At 44.9% G+C, this 19,997-nt stretch overlaps 1 protein-coding gene across 5 annotated transcripts in view; it reads left to right on the top strand.

Moving 5' to 3' along the window:
- Positions 1-19,997, top strand: part of MOCOS (molybdenum cofactor sulfurase) — a 551,645-nt gene that overhangs the window by 281,991 nt on the left and 249,657 nt on the right. For all 5 annotated transcript variants that reach the window (XM_072152958.1, XM_072152962.1, XM_072152959.1 and 2 more), the window contains one exon: positions 5,658-5,857. In XM_072152958.1, the coding sequence (XP_072009059.1) occupies positions 5,658-5,857 (200 nt within the window). The remainder of the gene's footprint in view (positions 1-5,657; positions 5,858-19,997) is intronic.

Genomic DNA, 19,997 nt, shown 5'->3' with positions numbered 1-19,997 from the left:
GGGGTGACATAAAACTAGCAAAGGCCTTGTAAAGCGTACCCCTGCCAGTGCTGGACAAGCTGCCTGCTCCTCTACTTGTCCCGCAGAAGTACGCCCTCTGCCGCTAGCGCTGTCAGAAGGGAAATACTGTTTCAGCTTTTGCACCGGGGCCTGCTGGTATTCTTGCATTCTCAGACTCCTTTCCTTTCCAGGGATGAGAGTGGAAAGATTTTGCTTGTACCGTGGGTCAAGGAGAGTGAATACCCAGTAATCGGTGCTGGAATAAATTCTTTGAACGCGAGGGTCACGGGATAGGCAGCCTAGCATGAAATCTGCCATATGCGCCAGAGTCCCAACGCGCAAGAATTCACTCCCCTCACTGGCCTGACTGCCCATTTCCTCCTCCTCCAACTCCTCTTCTTCTGCCCATACACCTTGAACAGTGAAGGACTGAACAATGGTCCCCTCTTCTGTCTAGCCAACATTCTCCTCCTCTTCCTCCTCATCCTCTTCCACCTCCTCCGATATGCGCTGAGAAACAGACCGGAGGGTGCTTTGGCTATCAACAAGGGAATCTTCTTCCCCCGTCTCTTGTGACGAGCGAAGCTTCCGACTTCATGCTGACCAGAGAGTTTTTCAACAGGCCAAGCAGTGGGATGGTGTGGCTGATGATGGCAGCATCGCCACTGACCATCTATGTTGACTCCTCAAAGTTGCTCAGCACCTGACAGATATCAGACATCCAAGTCCACTCCTCATTGTAGACTTGAGGAAGCTGACTGACCTGACTACCTGGTCTGGTGGAAGTTGACATCTGGCAGTCTACAATCGCTCTGCGCTGCTGGTAAACTCTGGATAATATGGTTAATGTTGATTTCCACCTTGTGGGCACGTTGCACAACAGTCGGTGAGCGGGCAGTTGGAGGTGGCGCTGCGCTGCCCTGAGAGTGGCAGCATCTGTGCTGGACTTCCTGAAATGCGCACAGATGCGGCGCACCTTCGCGAGCAAATCAAACAGATTGGGGTATGTCTTGAGGAAACGCTGAACTATGAGATTTAACACATGGGCCAGGCATGGCACATGTGTCAGTCTGCCGAGTTGCAGAGCCGCCACCAGGTTACGGCCGTTGTCAAACACAACCATGCCTGGCTTCAGGTTCAGCGGTGCCAGCCACAGATCAGTCTGCGCCGTGATGCCCTGTAATAGCTCTTGGGCGGTGTGCCTTTTATCGCCTAGGCTCTGCAGTTTGAGCACCGCCAGCTTTCGCTTAGCGACGGCACTGCTGCTGTGCCTAGAGCTACCGACTGATGGCGCCATGCCCACGGATGGTAATTCGGAGGAGGAGATGGAGGAGGGGTGGGAGGAGGAGGAGGCATAGTAGGCCTTTGAGACCTGGACCGAGGTAGGCCCCGCAATCCTCGGCGTCGGCAGTATATGACCAGCCCCAGGGTCAGACTCGGTCCCAGCCTCCACCAAGTTAACCCAATGTGCCGTCAGCGATATATAGTGGCCCTGCCCGGCAGCACTCGTCCACGTGTCCGTGGTCAGGTGGACCTTGTCAGAAACGGCGTTGGTCAGGGCACGGATGATGTTCTCTGACACGTGCTTGTGCAGGGCTGGGACCGCACATCGGGAAAAGTAGTGGCGGCTGGGGACCGAATACCGAGGGGCGGCCGCCGCCATGAGGTTTCAAAAGGCCTTGGTCTCTACCAGCCTATAGGGCAGTTTGGAGATGTGAACGTTGAGGGCTTGGGCGTGTGGGTGGGTTGCACTATACTTCCTTTTGCGCTCCAGCGTCTGGGGTATGGAGAGCTGAACGCTGGTGGATGCTGTGGAGGATCGTGGAGGCGAAGATGGGGTTTTCGCACGGGAGGTGTTTGGGCCGGGGTCCTGGGCAGGGGGCTGACTAGCAGATGACACAGGGGAAGGAGCAGTGGAGTGCCCGGCCGGAGGTGAACGGGCTTGGTGCCATTGAGTGGGGTGTTTAGCATTCATATGCCTGCGCATACTGGTGGTAGTTAAGCTAGTAGTTGTGGAACCCCTGCTGATCCTGGTTTGGCACAGGTTGCACACCACAGTCCGTCGGTCATCCGGTGTTTCTTTAAAGAACCTCCAGACTTCTGAAAATCTAGCCCTCGCCACGGGAGCTTGACTACGGGAAACATTTGGCGCTGATGCACCAGCTCTGGCCCTGCCTCTCCGTCTGGCCCCACCACTGCCTCTTCCAACCTGTTCTGCTATAGGACTCGCCTCCATCTCAGAAGCACTGTGTTCACCCGGCCTATCAACCCATCTTCGGTCTGTCACCTCATCATCCTCCGATCCCTCAGTCTGTTCCCCCCTCGGACTTCCTGCCCTGACAACAACTTCACCACTGTCTGACAACCGTGTCTCCTCATCGTCCAACACCTCTTTACACACTTCTTCCACTACGTCAATAATGTCATCATCACCCACAGACTGCGACCGGTGGAAAACCTGGGCATCGGAAAATAGCTCAGCAGCAACCGGACAAGTGGTTTGTGACTGTGGGAAGGGTCCAGAAAACAGTTCCTCAGAGTATGCCGGTTCAAATGCCAAATTTTGCTGGGAGGGGGCAGACTGGGGGGAAGGAGGCTGAGGTGGAGGAGCTGGAGGAGTGCTGATTTCGGTGACATGGGTGGACTGCGTGGAAGACTGACTGGTGGACAAATGGCTAGAAGCATTGTCCGCAATCCACGACATCACCTCTTCGCACTTTTCTGGCCTCAACAGTGCTCTACCACGAGTCCCAGTAACTTGAGACATGATGAACCTAGGGAGTGTAGTTCTGCGGCGTTCCCCTGCTCCCTCATCAGCAGGTGGTGTCTCACCCCGCCCAGGACCACGGCCTCTGACCCCTGCAGTAGTTGGACGCCCACGTCCATGCCCTCGTCCTCTACCCCTAGCCCTCGGGTTAAACATTTTCCAAATTAAAGTGTAAACTTTAAAAAAAAATTTTTTTAAACAAAATGATGCTATCCTAATGCTATGGCTAGTTTCTAACCTACACTGACAGCACACAACTGGATTTTGTGCTGTGCCTGATGACTTTGAGTTATAAAAAGAAATAAACGTAAAAAAAAATAAATCAGAAGACTGTGCCTAATTCAAATCAAACCCCTAATAAATTGTCCCACTTCGGTGTTTGAGGTGGATATGTGTGTCACTAAGAGCTAAACACAACGGTCGCAAGTCTCCCAGCAAATTCCTCACAATATGGTACTAGCTGCACTACTAATGCCAGCAAGCCCAGCCACAAGCAAACAAAATAAAGTAAAATATAACGCTATTGTAGGCCTAAGTAAGCCGTTGGGGTTCTCCTATGGCTATTTTCTAGCCTACACTGAAAGCACACTGCTTTGCCAGATTACTTTGAGTTATAAAAAGAAATAAACGTAAAAAAATAAATAAATCAGAAGACTGTGCCTAATTCAAATCAAACCCCTAATAAATTGTCCCACTTCGGTGTTTGAGGTGGATATGTGTGTCACTAAGAGCTAAACACAACGGTCGCAAGTCTCCCAGCAAATTCCTCACAATATGGTACTAGCTACACTACTAATGCCAGCAAGCCCAGCCACAAGCAAACAAAAAAAAGTAAAATATAACTCTGTTGTAGGCCTAAGTAAGCCGTTGGGGTTCTCCTATGACTATTTTCTAGCCTACACTGAAAGCACACTGCTTTGCAAGATTACTTTGAGCTATAAAAAGAAATAAACGTAAAAAAAAATAAATCAGAAGACTGTGCCTAATTCAAATCAAACCCCTAATAAATTGTCCCACTTCGGTGTTTAAGGTGGATATGTGTGTCACTAAGAGCTAAACACAACGGTAGCAAGTCTCCCAGCAAATTACTCACAATATGGTACTAGCTGCTCTACTAATGGCAGCAAGCCCAGCCACAGGCAAACCAAAAAAAAGTAAAATAAAACGTTGTTGTAGCCCTAAGAAGGGCTGTTGGTTTCTTGTAGAATTAATCCTGCCTAACACTATTCTAATAGAACACCCTAACGCTTTCCCTGACCAGCAGCAGCTCTCTCCCTAGCGGCATCCAGACAGAGAATGATGCGAGCAGCGCGGGCAGGGGCTAGTCTATTCCAGGGTCACCTGATCTGGCCAGCCAACCACTGCTATCGACGTGTAAGGGTACCATGTCATGCTGGGTGGAATGCAGAGTCTCCTGGCTTGTGATTGGCTCTGTTTCTGGCCGCCAAAAATCACAACGGCGGGAGATGCCATTTTCTCGAGCGGGCAAAGTATTCATCCGAGCAACAAGCAGTTTCGAGTACGCTAATGCTCGAACGAGCATCAAGCTCGGACGAGCATCAAGCTCGGACGAGTATGTTCGCTCATCTCTAATGGTGCAGACAAATACAAGGAGTCTGTAGAGTCTGTGGAAGTCGTTTAGTGCCGCAAGTAACAGAAACCTGGTATTCAACCGTTCTGGCTTTGAAGTATCGTATAAGTACCGACATTTCGATGCATTATGCAACCCTATTACTCTATAATGAAAGACTTAACACAATTAGTTAAAAAATAGGAAATAAGGTGGTGTGGTGGTTCTTACCCCATTTCTAGCTGACAGGGCTTTCAGACCTGAGATCTGTAACTGACTATACATGGTGATGCTAAATACACAGAAGGGTGACATAATTTATATGTAAATGTAATAAGGGAAGGTGGGGGGTCGGGAGATATAATGACAACTGCTCAATGTTTGCAGAAGCTCCCAGAGGTCCTTGACCTTTTATTGAATATAGACTGTAGTGATGGGTAAGTACTAAAAGGTCATGAATTTTTCACCAGAAATATACTATGGTAAATGTCTAGCATCACATACACAGCAAAACAATCCAGCTAGTTACAATATACAGAGCTTAATTAGATAGGTGAATATAGATATATGGATATAAAATACGAAAAAATGGCAGCACTCCGAGATTTCAATATAAGCAAAACAATGTACTTTTTATTTCAACATGTGTCCGCTGCGTTTCGGCTCCTCACATCTGGAGCCTTTTTCAAGTACTCTTGAAAAAAAAAAAGGCTCCAGATGTGAGGAGCCGAAATGTAGCAGACACATGTTGGAATAAAAAGTATGTTGTTTTGCTTATATTGAAATCTCGGAGTGCTGCCATTTTTTCGTATTTTATTAAGAAGCGGTGTTGATCTAAACCCTGGGAAGTGCACCTGAGTTATAACCTTTTAGAGTGAGTGCCGCCATAATTGTTTTTTCTGGATATATGGATATAGATATATATGTAGATTTCTGACTGAAATGAGACCTCAATTTAAACATACCCTCCCAGACTGTTTGCTGTCCACAGTTTGTGAAGTTAGCTCAAGGCCTTTTGGCCTCTGGCCAAGAGAGCGGTAGTTTGTGACCTTATACAAAAATCTAACGATTTGAGCCTCAGCCAAAATATTATTCAAAAATCAATGCAATTGTGTACATAGATCTTTAGTACCATTTTTGGAATAATTTTGTATTGCATGTTTTTTTTTCCATCAGTTTGTTTCTATTACAGTTTTATATATAGTTCCATATACAGAGATAACATTTTTGTAAAATGAATCTTCAAAAATTGAAATGACTTTTTGTAGTAAATGTACAGAAAATGAGTGCACATAAAATAGTTAATATATTCTGTTACAGGTGGCATGGAGAATATAAAGAATCATACTCATGCACTGACCAGCTACACCTACAATGTGCTTGCTGCTCTGCATTATGCTAATGGACGACCTGTAATACGCATCTACACTGACACGGAAGTTAGGACCTTTGATGTGCAGGGTCCCATCATTAATTTTAATGTGCTGGATGAAAGTGGCGGAGTTATTGGCTATTCTCAGGTACATATTGGTTAAAGTTTATAATACCCAACTGAAATAATGAGTATATTAAAATTGTAATCAAATATTTATGTGTTGTACACAGGACTGCCATTGTCAGAAAAATTCAGCACATATCCTTACTAAAAATTATATTATAAAATGTCACCTTTATTTTCACATATATGAAAAGTATATCAAGGTAGCAGTGCTATAGCATGCTCAAATGGGATGTGTGTTAAAAGCACAGTGTCAAAACTCACTTTATATTGTAAACCCTATTATAGTTAGTATAAGTATACTCTTATAATCAAAATATGCAAGTATCAATGTGAGCTTGGTTTTAAGTGAGAACCCCTACAAAACCAAAATAGTTTTTGCCCTGTCTGATAAGACCTACAGGGTTTGCACTGTATCACCTAAAATATAGCCCTGTAGCATCTATGGGTGATGGCATACGTGTCGTTTTAACACGTTTTTGGCCCGTTTTTAAGCAGTCTGTTAAAAAACACATGAGTTTTTTGAAAACTCATCAGTTTTTTGAAAACGCATCAGTTTTTGACAGGTTTGACCGATTATCTTAATAAAAACTGGTCAAAAACGCATGCATTTTCAAAATTGCATGCAGTTTTCAAAAATGCATGCGGTTTTTAACGCATGGGTTTTTTATGACTGACTGCTTAAAACGTGCCAAAAATGTGTTCAAAATGCTACGTGTGCCATCACCCTAAGGCAGTGATGGCGGACCTTTTAGCGGCCGAGTGCCCAAACTCCGACCCAAACCCCCCCTGATTTATCGTGAGGTGCCAACCAAAAATTAAAGCAGTAACTTATTGCTCCCTGTTCAACAATTTTCAATCATCACAGTAGAAAGATGGAAAATTTTCATCATTTTAGCTTCTTTCCAGTGTCCCTCTGTACAGAGAAAATCGTGGGGCCAGCAGGAGCTCCTCCAAAGATAATTCGGCCCTGTCTACTCATTCTCCCTCTTCCTATAGTCCCAAGTAACAAAGTAAGTATCAAAATATGACTGGAAGCAGCATCTTTTAAGTTGCTTGGAACTGCAGGAAGATTATTTGAGTCCTGTCTGGTGTGCTTGGGCAATGGCCCGGGTGCCCACAGAAAGGACTCTAAGTGCCGCCTCTGGCACCCGTGCCATAGGTTCGCCATCACTGCCCTAAGGTTTGCAAACGCAGACAAAGACGCACCCACAGGGGTGGCCAACCGGTGTTTTGCATTAAATTGACGCAAAACATCGGCGGCTCGTTCCCGATCGCAGGCGTTTCCAGTTTGAATTAAGATAATTGCTCAAACCTGTCAAAAAACGCGTGCATCATCAAACGGCCCAAAAACGGCCTAAAAACGCCATGTGTGTCTTCACCCTTAGTCTACAACATCCCCACTGGTAAATGCAAGTGGACTCACTATAATAATTGCATATATTTAGCTCATTAAATTTCACTGGTGCTGCCCTGACGTCTGTTGGCTCCACTCCCTCATTTTAATAAAACATGCAGGTGGACAAGCCATTATTATCACTTAACTCCTATTACTCTGTGATAATAATGGCTCCTGCAACTGCGTGTCAGTGATCACATCAGCATGAACAGATTCTAACCACTGGAGGTAAACATAGAAGCTTTCTATAGCAGGACAGCCAGGTGAGATCTAGAAAACCATGAGGAATTGATACAAAAAGTATAGTGGAAAATTGTATAACTTTTCATTACACAAATAATATAAATTATTTACTGAAAGTGGCTAACCCCTTTAATTTTAACTTCATACTTTGGTGTATAAGGTGTAATTTTTTGCAGGATGAGCTGACATATTTATTGCTACCATTTTGGGGGTCTATACAACTTTTCGATCACTTATGTTTTATGTGTTGCTAAACAGCAAAAAATATGCATCTCTGTCATGTGTTGTGATCCATTGTGCGGTTCACCATCAAGAATTACCATTTTAATTTTTTTATAGTTTAAGAATTTTGGGACTTGGTGATACTGAACATGTATGTGATTTTATTTATTTTTATATCAGTTTTGGGGGGTGATTAAAATTTTTAGATTTCTTTTTACTTTTTTTTTTTTTTACTGTATTTGCAGACCACAAGGGGGTATCATTCCTACCATATACTGCAATACATCTGTATTGAAGCATATTCTTGCATTCACATGCGAGTGCGTTTACATGTGGCATTAACACATGTGTTTTCAAACACATTACAACAGCTGAGAAGAGGACATTTGCCTGATTACATTGCTGTTAACATTAAATTTGCAAATTGCATGCGCTAACGCTGTGTTAATGCTTGTGTTTGTCAAAACTGTTAATGCAAACATTTTGTAAACTCAATGTTGACAGCAATGTAATCAGGCAAATTTCCTCTTCTCAGCTGTTGTGACGTGTTTGAAAACACATGCACTGATGCACCGTGTGAACGCATCATGAAATGCTCCCTGCGGCAATTAGTAGGTTAACAACCTTTTTGGTGCCAGCACTGATCACATGTGTTATCGACAAGTGTTGCTGCATTATACAGGAGGGGGAGGTTTATCACTGCTTCTATGCCTGTTTTCTGGCATGGAAGCAGTGACATAATTGCAACTCTTAAGCAGTGCAAAGATTTGCGATTCAATTTGCAAATACACCACCTCCATGCTGTGTGGGCATATAGGAGCACTGCAAATCTGGCGGGTGGCGCGGTCTGCATTTAACCCCTACGGGACTCGGCCTCTTTTGGCCTTAAGGACGCGGCCCCATTCTTCAAATCTGACCTGTGTCACTATAAGTGGTTATAGTTTTGGAACGCTATTAGATATCCAGGGGATTTTGAGATTGTTTTCTCGTGACACATTGTACTTCAAATTAGTTTAAAAATTTGGATGATATCTTTTGTGTTTAGTTATGAAAAAAAACTAAATTTGGCAAAAATTTGGAAAAATTCTTTATTTTCAACGTTCTAAATTCTCTACTTTTGATGCAGATAGTCATAGCTCCCAAATAAATTCATAACTTACATTTCCCAAATGTCTGCTTTATGTTGGCATGGTTTTTTAAGATTCCACATATTTTACTAGAATGTTATGAGGCTCAGAATTTAGGTATCATTTTTCAAATTTTTTGTAAAATCACCAAAACCTGTATTTAGATGAACCTGCTCAACTTCTAATTGACACTGAGAGGCCTAAATAATAGTGAGACTCGTAAATTACCCCATTGTGGAAACTACACACCTCAACGTATGAAAAACCACTTTTAAGAAGTTTGTTAACGCTTTACGTGTTTTATAGGGGTTAAAACAAAATGGAGGTGTAGTCTGCAAATTGTAATATTTTTTCACAATACACCCATTTTGGGTGGAAAATTAAACATTTACAAAGGATTAAATGAATAAAAGCTCCACAAAGTTTGTTACCCAATTTCTCCCGAGTGCACTGATACTCTACATGTGGTGGTAACCTGCTGTATGGGCGCACGGCCGGGCATAGAAGGGAAGGAGGTGCCATCCAGATCAGATTTGCCATGTCACATTGTACACGCTATAATTTTTTTCTTTTTTTTAATGTGGACCTATAGGGGCTTATTTCTTTTGCCACATGAGATGCACTTTTCTGGTACGTAATTTGGGGGAATCTATAGGCTAATTGGTGAGATTTTATTAACTCTTTGTTGGTGGAGGAAATGAAAATCATCACTTTTCAGGAAGATTTTTATGTTTTTTTTTTTTTGGCTGCTTACCATACCATAAAAATAGTATATTAATTTTATTCTATGGGTCGCCACGATTACAAAAAGACCTCAGTTATATAGATTTTTTATTTTTTTCCCATTTTTACTGCATAAAAAGTAATTTGGCAAAAATGTTGTTAATTTTAGCATCACCGTCTTTCATATGCATAACTTTTTTATTTTTCGCCTCACAAATCTGTTTAAGGGCTTATTTTTTGCGAGAAGGATTGTTCTTTTTAGTGGTCTTATTTTAGAGTGCATAACATTTTTTAAATCCCTTTCTAGAGCATTTTTATAGGGTATTAATTGAAAATGATCTTTTTTCTGGAGCTTTTTTTTGTTTTGTTTTTTACGGGGTTCACTTTGCGGATCTAATAACGATTCTGTTTTATTATGCAGATTGTTACGGACGCAGGGATACCAAATATGTGGGGGTTTTGTGTATTTTATTCAATTGTACTGAATAAAAACCAATTTGGAGAAAATCTTGTTCATTTTAGCATCACCATCTTTTCATATGCATAACTTTTTTATTTTTCGGCTTATCTGGTTAGGGGCTTATTTTTTGCGAGAAGAGTTGTTCTTTTTAGTGGGCTTATTTTGGAGTGCATAACATTTTTTCAATTACTTTTTAGAGCATTTTTTATAGGGTATTAATTAAAAATTATCTTTTTTCGGAACGTTTTTGCGTTTTTTTTCTACGGCGTGTACCGTGCGGGTCCAGTAACGATTCTGTTTTATTATACAGATTGTTACGGACGCGGCAAAACCAAATATGCGGGGTTTTTTGTGTTTTTTGTGGCTCCGATCGCGGGTGTTAGCGCAGGCTGTCAGCTGTACTAGACAGCTGACAGCCGCTGCTTCTGGTACCGGCTCCGTTCATGAGCCGGTGTCAGAAGCAGGACGTTATAGAACGTCCCCGTGCGCTAAGCATCTAGCCCCGGGGACGTACTATAACGTCCTGGTGCGCCTAGGGGTTAAAAAACTTTTGTTTGCCGTTTTTTCAAATGATTGCAGGCGCAGAGTGGGCTAAACCTCCTGATGTATCCAGTGCCACAAGGGGAGGGCTTGGCCGTTATCATTCTCTGGTGCAGGAGCACCAGCGTATGATACATTTTCCTTCAAGTGTGTGTGAAGAGGGCTAAGCCTGTAATTATCATAATTGGGAAAAACTGACAAAAACAGAAAAAACGGATGTGTTTTCAAAAAAAGTATGTGTTTTCAAAAATGCATGTGTTGTTAAAAAGCATGCATTTTTTAACGGGCTGCTTAAAAACGTCCCAAAAACTGGTTCAAAACGCCACATGTGCCATGTTCATTTGGAAAGAGGCTTCTGATCCCTTTTCTATTTAAATGTATGTCTTTGCAGCCCTTCTGTCTATATGTTGCATTTTTGTCTTTGTGTTGAGTTTTTGAGAGGCACACAAACTTTTAGGACGCGTTCACACGTTCCGCTATCGTCGCGTTCATAATGCGACGCTAGCGCACAGTGGGCGGGGCTCGGGGCGATCGCATATGCGTTTCCCGGGAAACGCATGCGATTAATAACTCGATCGCATGCGTTTCTCTGTAAACGCATATGCGATCGGCCCAAACTCCGCCCCCTGTGCGCTAGCGTCGCATTATGAACGCGGCGCTAGCAGAACGTGTGAACGCGCCCTCAAGGGTGGTGGCACATGTTTTTAACCTGTTTTTGGGCCGCTTTTAAGCAGTCCGTTAAAAAATGCGTGTGTTTTTGAAAACACATCCGTTTTTTTTTAAATGCAGCCATTTTTCCGTTTTTTTGTCAGTTTTTCCCCAATTGTGATGAATGGGAAAGTGTTTTCAAAAATGTATGCGTTTTCAAAACGCATGCGTTTTTTAACGGACTGTTTAAAAACAGCCCAAAGATGGGTTCAAAACGCCACACTTTTAAAATTGTGTAAATGAGCCATATGCATTTGCTTAATTCCTAAAAATAGACATTTAATCCAGATATATCCATGAAGCAGTAGGTGGGCCCCCAGAATCAGTTTCACTAGTGGGCCCTAGGTACCCCAGTCGGGCCCTCTCATAGAGAGTATACAGACATGAGCAAAAGCAATTTGCATATACTCCAGAATGTTATAAAGAGTGATTAGCTTAACAGCAATTAATTGCAAACGTCAATATTTCCCAAGAAAATGAAATTTTTTCCCCAAAACACATTTCACTTCATTGCAGGCCTGCCTTAAAAGGAACAGCTAGCATCATTTCAGTGATTGCTCCATTAACACAGGTGAGGGTGTTGATGAGGACAGGGCTGGAGATCAATCTGTCATGATTAAGTAAGAATCACACCACTGGACACTTTATAAGGAGGCTGGTGCTTGGCATCATTGTTTCTCTTCTGTTAACCATGGTTATCTCTAATGAAACACGTGCAGTCATCATTGCACTGCACAAAACTGGCCTAACAGGGAAGAATATCGCAGCTAGAAAGATTGAACCTCAGTCAACAATCTATCGCATCATCAAGGAATTCAACAAGTGAAGGCTCCAGGGAACCAAAGAAGGACCTGCGAGCTCCAGGACATCTCTTAAAAGTGTTTCAGCTTCGGGATCGGGCTACCAGCAGCGCAGAGCTTGCTCAGGAATGGCAGCAGGCAGGTCTGAGTACATCTGCATGCACTGCGAGTCGGAGACTCTTGGAGCAAGGCCTGGTGTCAGGGAGGGCAGAAAAGAAGCCACTTCTCTCCAGATAAAAAAACAGGGACAGACTGATATTCTGCAAAAGGTACAGGGAGTGGACTGCTGAGAACTGGGGTAAAGTCATTTTCTCTGATGAATCCCCTTTCCGATTGTTTGGAACATCTGGAAAACAGCTTGTTCGGAGAAGACAAGGTGAGCAATACCACCAGTCTTGTCTCATGCCAACTGTAAAGCATTCTGCAACCATTCATGTGTGGGGTTGCCTCTCAGCCAGGGTATTCGGCCCTCTTACAGTCTTGCCTTAAAACACATCCATGAATAAAGAATGGTACCAGAATATCCTCCAAGAGCAACTTCTCGCAACCGTCCAAGAGCAGTTTGGTGATCAACAATGCCTTTTCCAGCATGATGGAGCACCTTGCCATAAAGCAAAGGTGATCACTAAATTTTGGGTCCATGGCCTGGAAACTCCCCAGATCTTTATTTCATTGAGAACATTGAGAGTGAATACCCAGTAATCGGTGCTGGAATAAATTCTTTGAACGCGAGGGTCACGGGATAGGCAGGCTAGCATGAAATCTGCCATATGCGCCAGAGTCCCAACGCGCAAGAATTCACTCCCCTCACTGGCCTGACTATGGGCAGAAGAAGAGGAGTTGGAGGAGGAGGAAATGGATCCTCCTCCTCCAACTCCTCTTCTTCTGCCCATACACGCTGAACAGTGAAGGACTGAACAATGCTCCCCTCTTCTGTCTCGCCAACATTCTCCTCATCCTCCTCCACCTCCTCCGATATGCACTGAGAAACAGACCTGAGGGTGCTTTGGCTATCAACAAGGGAATCTTCTTCCCCCGTCTCTTGTGACGAGCGCAAAGCTTCCGACTTCATGCTGACCAGAGAGGTTTTCAACAGGCCAAGCAGCGGGATGGTGAGGCTGATGATGGCAGCATCGCCACTGACCATCTGTGTTGACTCCTCAAAGTTACTCAGCACCTGACAGATATCAGACATCCACGTCCACTCCTCATTGTAGACTTGAGGAAGCTGACTGACCTGACTACCAGTTCTGGTGGAAGTTGACATCTGGCAGTCTACAATCGCTCTGCGCTGCTGGTAAACTCTGGATAACATGGTTAATGTTGAATTCCACCTCGTGGGCACGTCGCACAACAGTCGGTGAGCGGGCAGTTGGAGGCGGAGCTGCACTGCCCTGAGAGTGGCAGCATCTGTGCTGGACTTCCTGAAATGCGCACAGATGCGGCGCACCTTCGTGAGCAAATCAGACAGATTGGGGTATAAGGAACCGCTGAACTATGAGATTTAACACATGGGCCAGGCATGGCACATGTGTCAGTCTGCCGAGTTGCAGAGCCGCCACCAGGTTACGGCCGTTGTCACACACAACCATGCCTGGCTTCAGGTTCAGCGGTGCCAGCCACAGATCAGTCTGCGCCGTGATGCCCTGTAATAGCTCTTGGGCGGTGTGCCTTTTATCGCCCAGGCTCAGCAGTTTGAGCACAGCCTGCTGTCGCTTAGCGATGGCACTGCTGCTGTGCCTAGAGCTACCGACTGATGGCGCCATGCCCACGGATGGTAATTCGTAGGAGGAGGTGGAGGAGGGGTGGGAGGAGGAGGAGGCATAGTAAGCCTGAGACACCTGGACCGAGGTAGGCCCCGCAATTCTCGGCGTCGGCAGTATATGACTAGCCCCAGGGTCAGACTCGGTCCCAGCCTCCACCAAGTTAACCCAATGTGCCGTCAGCGATATATAGTGGCCCTGCCTGGCAGCACTCGTCCACGTGTCCGTGGTCAGGTGGACCTTGTCAGAAACAGCGTTGGTCAGGGCACGGATGATGTTGTCCGACACGTGCTAGTGCAGGGCTGGGACGGCACACCGGGAAAAGTAGTGGCGGCTGGGGACCGAATACCGAGGTGCGGCCTCCGCCATGAGGTTTCGAAAGGCCTCGGTCTCTACCAGCCTATAGGGCAGCATCTCCAGGCTAAGCAGTTTGGAGATGTGGACGTTGAGGGCTTGGCCGTGTGGGTGGGTTGCACTATACTACCTTTTGCGCTCCAGCGTCTGGGGTATGGAGAGCTGAACGCTGGTGGATGCTGTGGAGGATCGTGGAGGCGAAGATGGGGTTTTCGCACGGGAGGTGTTTGGGCCGTGGTCCTGGGCAGGGGGCTGACTACCAGATGACACAGGGGAAAGAGCAGTGGTGTGCGCGGCCGGAGGTGAACGGGCTTGGTGCCATTGAATGGGTTGTTTAGCATTCATATGCCTGCGCATACTGGTCGTAGTTAAGCTAGTAGTGGTGGAACCCCTGCTGATCCTGGTTTGGCACAGGTTGCACACCACAGTCTGTCGGTCATCCGGTGTTTCTTTAAAGAACCTCCAGACTTCTGAAAATCTAGCCCTCGCCACGGGAACTTGACTACGTGAAACATTTGGCGCTGATGCACCAGCTCTGGCCCTGCCTCTCCGTCTGGTCCCACCACTGCCTCTTCCAACCTGTTCTGGTATAGGACTCGCCTCCGTCTCAGAAGCACTGTGTTCACCCGGCCTATCAACCCAGCTTGGGTCTGTCACCTCATCATCCTCCGATCCCTCAGTCTGCTCCCCCCTCGGACTTCCTGCCCTGACAACAACTTCACCACTGTCTGACAACCGACACATCGTCCGACACCTCTTTACACACTTCTTCCACTACGTCAATAATGTCATCATCACCCACAGACTGCAACCGGTGAAAAATCTGGGCATCGGAAAATAGCTCAGCAGCAACCAGACAAGTGGTTTGTGACTCTGGGAAGGGTCCAGAAAACAGTTCCTCAGAGTATGCCGGTTCAAATGCCAAATCATCCTGGGAGGGGGCAGACTGGGGGGAAGGAGGCTGGGGTGGAGGAGCTGGAGGAGTGCTGATTTCGGTGACATGGGTGGACTGCGTGGAGGACTGACTGGTGGACAAATGGCTAGAAGCATTGTCCGCAATCCACGACATCACCTCTTCGCACTGTTCTGGCCTCAACAGTGCTCTACCACGAGTCCCAGTAACTTGAGACATGAGGATCCTAGGGAGTGTAGCTCTGAGGCGTTCCCCTGCTCCCTCATCAGCAGGTGGTGTCTCACCCCGCCCAGGACCACGGCCTCTGACCCCTGCAGCAGTTGGACGCCCACGTCCACGCCCTCGTCCTCTGCCCCTAGCCCTCGGGTTAAACATTTTCAAAATTAAAGTGTAAACTGTAATTTTTTTTTGTTTTTTTGTGTTTTTTTTTTTAAACAAAACGATGCTATCCTATTGTTATGGCTAGTTTCTAACCTACACTGACAACACACAACTGGATTTTGTGCTGTGCCTGATGACTTTGAGTTATAAAAGTAAATAAACATTAAAAAAAATAAATCAGACTGTGCCTAATTCAAATCAAACCCCTAATAAATTGTCCCACTTCGGTGTTTGAGGTGGATATGTGTGTCACTAAGAGCTTAACACAACGGTCGCAAGTCTCCCTGCAAATACCTCACAATATGGTACTAGCTGCACTACTAGTGCCAGCAAGCCCAGCCACAAGCAAACAAAAAAAAAGTAAAATATAACGCTATTGTAGGCCTAAGTAAGCCGTTGGGGTTCTCCTATGGCTATTGTCTAGCCTACACTGAAAGCACACTGCTTTGCCAGATTACTGTGAGTTATAAAAAAAAATAAACGTAAAAAAAAATAAATCAGCAGACTGTGCCAAATTCAAATCAAACCCCTAATACATTGTCCCACTTTGGTGTTTGAATTGGATATGTGTGTCACTAAGAGCTAAACACAACGGTCGCAAGTCTCCCTGCAAATTCCTCACAATATGGTACTAGCTGCACTACTAGTGCCAAAAAGCCCAGCCACAAGCACATAAAAAAAATATATATATAACATTATTGTAGCCCTAAGAAGGGCTGTTGGGTTCTTGTAGAATCACTCCTGCCTAACACTATTCTAATAGAACACCCTAACGCTTTCCCTGAGCAGCAGCAGCTCTCTCCCTAACGGCATCCAGACAGAGAATGATCCGAGCAGCGCGGGCAGGGGCTAGTCTATTCCAGGGTCACCTGATCAGGCCAGCCAACCACTGCTATCGACGTGTAAGGGTACCACGTCATGCTGGGTGGAGTGCAGAGTCTCCTGGCTTGTGATTGGCTCTGTTTCTGGCCGCCAAAAATCACAACGGCGGGAGATGCCATTTTCTCGAGCTGGTGAAATACTCGTCCAGGCAACGAGCAGTTTCGAGTACACTAATGCTCGAACAAGCATCAAGCTCGGACGAGTTTGTTCGCTCATCTCTATTGATTACTGTTACTGTTCATGAAATTTAATGAACTCAGTATATGTGAATGTGTAACAGCCTACTCTGTAGGTTCGTCAGTAGCGAGGCTATCTACTGGCTATAGTCGATATTGCAGCTGGTTTATCTCTGCCTGGAAGGCGTATGTTTTTATTGTGAGATTATCAGATGTAATGTTTGTTTCACCTGTAAACGGTTGTTGATCAGATAACCGCGAACTCCCAGCCTCAGTTGGAATTAATACAATTCCCTGATGGCAGGAAAGTTCCAGTTCTTCCTAAGATAGAGGATTGAGAGCATGTGTCTGTGGCATGCTGCCCTGTCACCCTAGGCCTGAGGTCCAATGCAGACGAATGCACGAACACGGAGGAAACTACATCGAGAGGAAACTGTGATTCCCAGCGTTTATCAGCCAAATTGTGAGTGCCTAATATTACTGTGACATTTGCACATGAATTGGATTCGGTAACACCTGAACTGTTTAAGAAATTGTTTACAAATAGATACTAAAGGTGTAGGGCCCTGCACCTTGATAGTTAAAAGCCTCCTGGACATCAATTCACCTTCTTCATACAATTTTTTACAATTTTTTATATTTTATATATACCATATGAACTTTTATATTGTTCTTTCATTATTACGGGAAGGACTCTGTAAAATATTAAAGGAAACCTACCACTTGAAATGGCAGGTTTAAGAAGAAAACACCGAGCACCAGCTCAGGGTGAGCTGGTGCCGGAGCTTATTTTTCTTAGTGTTTTAAACTGCTGTATCGCGGTTTAAAACACTTTTTAAACTTTATAGCCGGCGCAGGGAGGTACGCGCTCGGCGCTTACCATGCGCGCGACCGTGCGCGCGGCTACATAGGAAGTGGAGAGCCGCGCGCATGGTGAGCGCCAAGCGCGTACCTCCCTGCGCCGGCTATAAAGTTTAAAAAGTGTTTTAAACCGTGAAACAGCGGTTTAAAACACTAACAAAAATAAGCTCCGGCACCAGCTCACCCTGAGCTGGTGCTCGGTGTTTTCTTCTTAAACCTGCCACTTCAAGTGGTAGGTTTCCTTTAACCCCTTCCCGACATTTGACGTAATAGTACTGCATGGCGGGAGGTGCTTTCCCGCAAAATGCAGTATTATTACGTCAAGCTTCTGGCCCCGGCTCCTGAACGGAGCCGGGGCCAGAAGCTGCGGGTGTCAGCTATATATTATAGCCGACACCTGCCTCTAACACCCGCGATCGGAGATTTCTCCGATCGCGGGTGTTAACCCCTAACACGCCGCGGTCGCGCTGACCGCGGCGTGTTAGAGGCATTTAAACCCTAGTAAAAGTGAATCGGACCCCCCCGCGGCGCTTACCGGGGGGGTCCGCTCCTCCGATCGCAGCCCCGGGACTGCCGGTGCCCGGGGCTGCGCGATCTTCATCCGGAAGCCGGGTCCCTGCCTTCTGGCAGGACCCGGCTGTAAGACACTGAGCATGCGCAGCATGCTCAGTGTCTTACATTACACAGTGCAATACATCTGTATTGCACTGTGTAACCTGTAAAATAGCTTGAACAAGTGATCAGAAGATCACTTGTTCAAGCTTAGATGCCATTAACTGTAAAAAAAGTAAAAAAAATAAATAAAGGTTTTTTTAAAATAAAAATAAATAATAAAAGAAAGTGAAAGTCCCCCCAAACACCACATTTCCCTGTACACAAGTAATAAAGTATAAAAAACACTAAATCACAAAAAAACCCCACTTATTTGGTATCGCTGCGTCCGTAACAATCTGTACAATAAATTCTAAACATAATTGGACCCCCTCGGTGGACGTTGTAAAAAAAAAACCCCAAAAACTTGCCAAAAATTAAAACTTTTTATCAAATTGCTTTACAAAAAATGTTCTAAAAAGTTATCCGAAAAAGTTACAAGCACCAAAATGATACCAGTGAAAAGAACAACTTGTCACGCAAAAAATAAGCTCACAACCAGCTCCGTCAACCAAAAAATACTATAGTTATGCTGCTATAAAAATGGCAATACTAAAACAAATGCAATTTTTTCTATTCTAGTTTTCCTTCAATAAAATTGGACAAATATAAAATAAACTATATAAATGAGGTATCACCGTAATCGTAGTGATCCGTAGAATAAAGATAATATATTATTGTTATGCTACAGTGAACACCCCCCAAAAAAAATGCTAAAAATCCAAAACAAGAATTGATGATTTTATTTTCCTCCACACGTAAAAAGTTAATAAAATTGCTTCAATAAGCTAAAAACCCACTAAAATGAAGGTTTTTTTTACAGTGCATCTCATCTCGCAAAAAATAAGCCCTTATGCATCTAAATTGCTTAAAAAATAAATAAAGATTGTATAGCCTATTCCCAACGCGCGTTGTTATAGAACGGTGCGGCGGGAAGTGACTTGCTAACACGGTTCATACAGTGATCGGGGCAAGATGGCGGCTGTTCCTGACGTCCATCCATCCTGCCCCATGGAACAGAAGGGTTACGTCCCCCCCACATGATCGCTGCTACTGGCTCATCAATTCAGACCAGCCAATAGCAGCGAATTTACTTATGACGTCAGTAATACCAGTCACTATGTCTGTAGACACGGTGATCGGGGCAGGGTGGCGGCTGTTCCTGACAGCCACCAATTTTGCCTTGCGGTCCAGAGGGGTTTTGTTGCCCCCCTCTGTCCATGTTTGCCGCTATTGGCTGGTCGATTTGGTCCAGCCAAAAGCAGCAATATTCGTCACAATGGGCATCGCTAGGGTGAATAAGAGCAACACTTGGCGATAATTTCCGTACGAAAAACCACGATTTGGTACAAAAGTGCTGGCCGTGTACATTGTACAGATTATGGTGTACAACTCTTACGAGCTGTTCCAATGTGCAGGTCCTGCCGTATCATTTCTCCGTTTTCAAGAGGAAGATATTAGGAAACTAATATTGGGACAAGACGGACGGGGCCCCAGTACCTCTGGTTTAGATGTTCCTGTGTTTTGCCAGCACAGCATTTTCCCGGTGAATTCTGCTGCTTCTAATGGTAGGACTCAATAAAGAGTCTGTTACAAAAGAGTAGTTAGGATGGACACTATATACTAATGATGGACACTATATACTACTACGGTAAGAGACCTGCGACACCTCCAGAGTGACAAAAGTTTAGTTGGTCCCCTGGTATATTCTACCTCCTTATACACAACACATTCACAATTCACGCCCAACCTGTTGTGAATTAATTTCGGTAAAATGAATAATTGTAACAACTATTATGTCCCGTTGCTCCCTATACCCCTCCATTATTTCATAAGGGGCGCCACATAACGGGCACTGAACTTTCCAGAAATAATTGCAATTTCCATCCTGGACTCCATTGCACATCATATTTGGAAACCATCTATATGTTCAAAATGCTCATTTCACCACGTGTATTA

Source organism: Engystomops pustulosus, chromosome 5 (genome assembly GCF_040894005.1).
Source record: "Engystomops pustulosus chromosome 5, aEngPut4.maternal, whole genome shotgun sequence".
Taxonomy (NCBI): Eukaryota; Metazoa; Chordata; class Amphibia; order Anura; family Leptodactylidae; genus Engystomops; species Engystomops pustulosus.
Note: the sequence above shows the minus strand (reverse complement) of the source record. Positions and strands in the feature narration are given on the sequence as shown.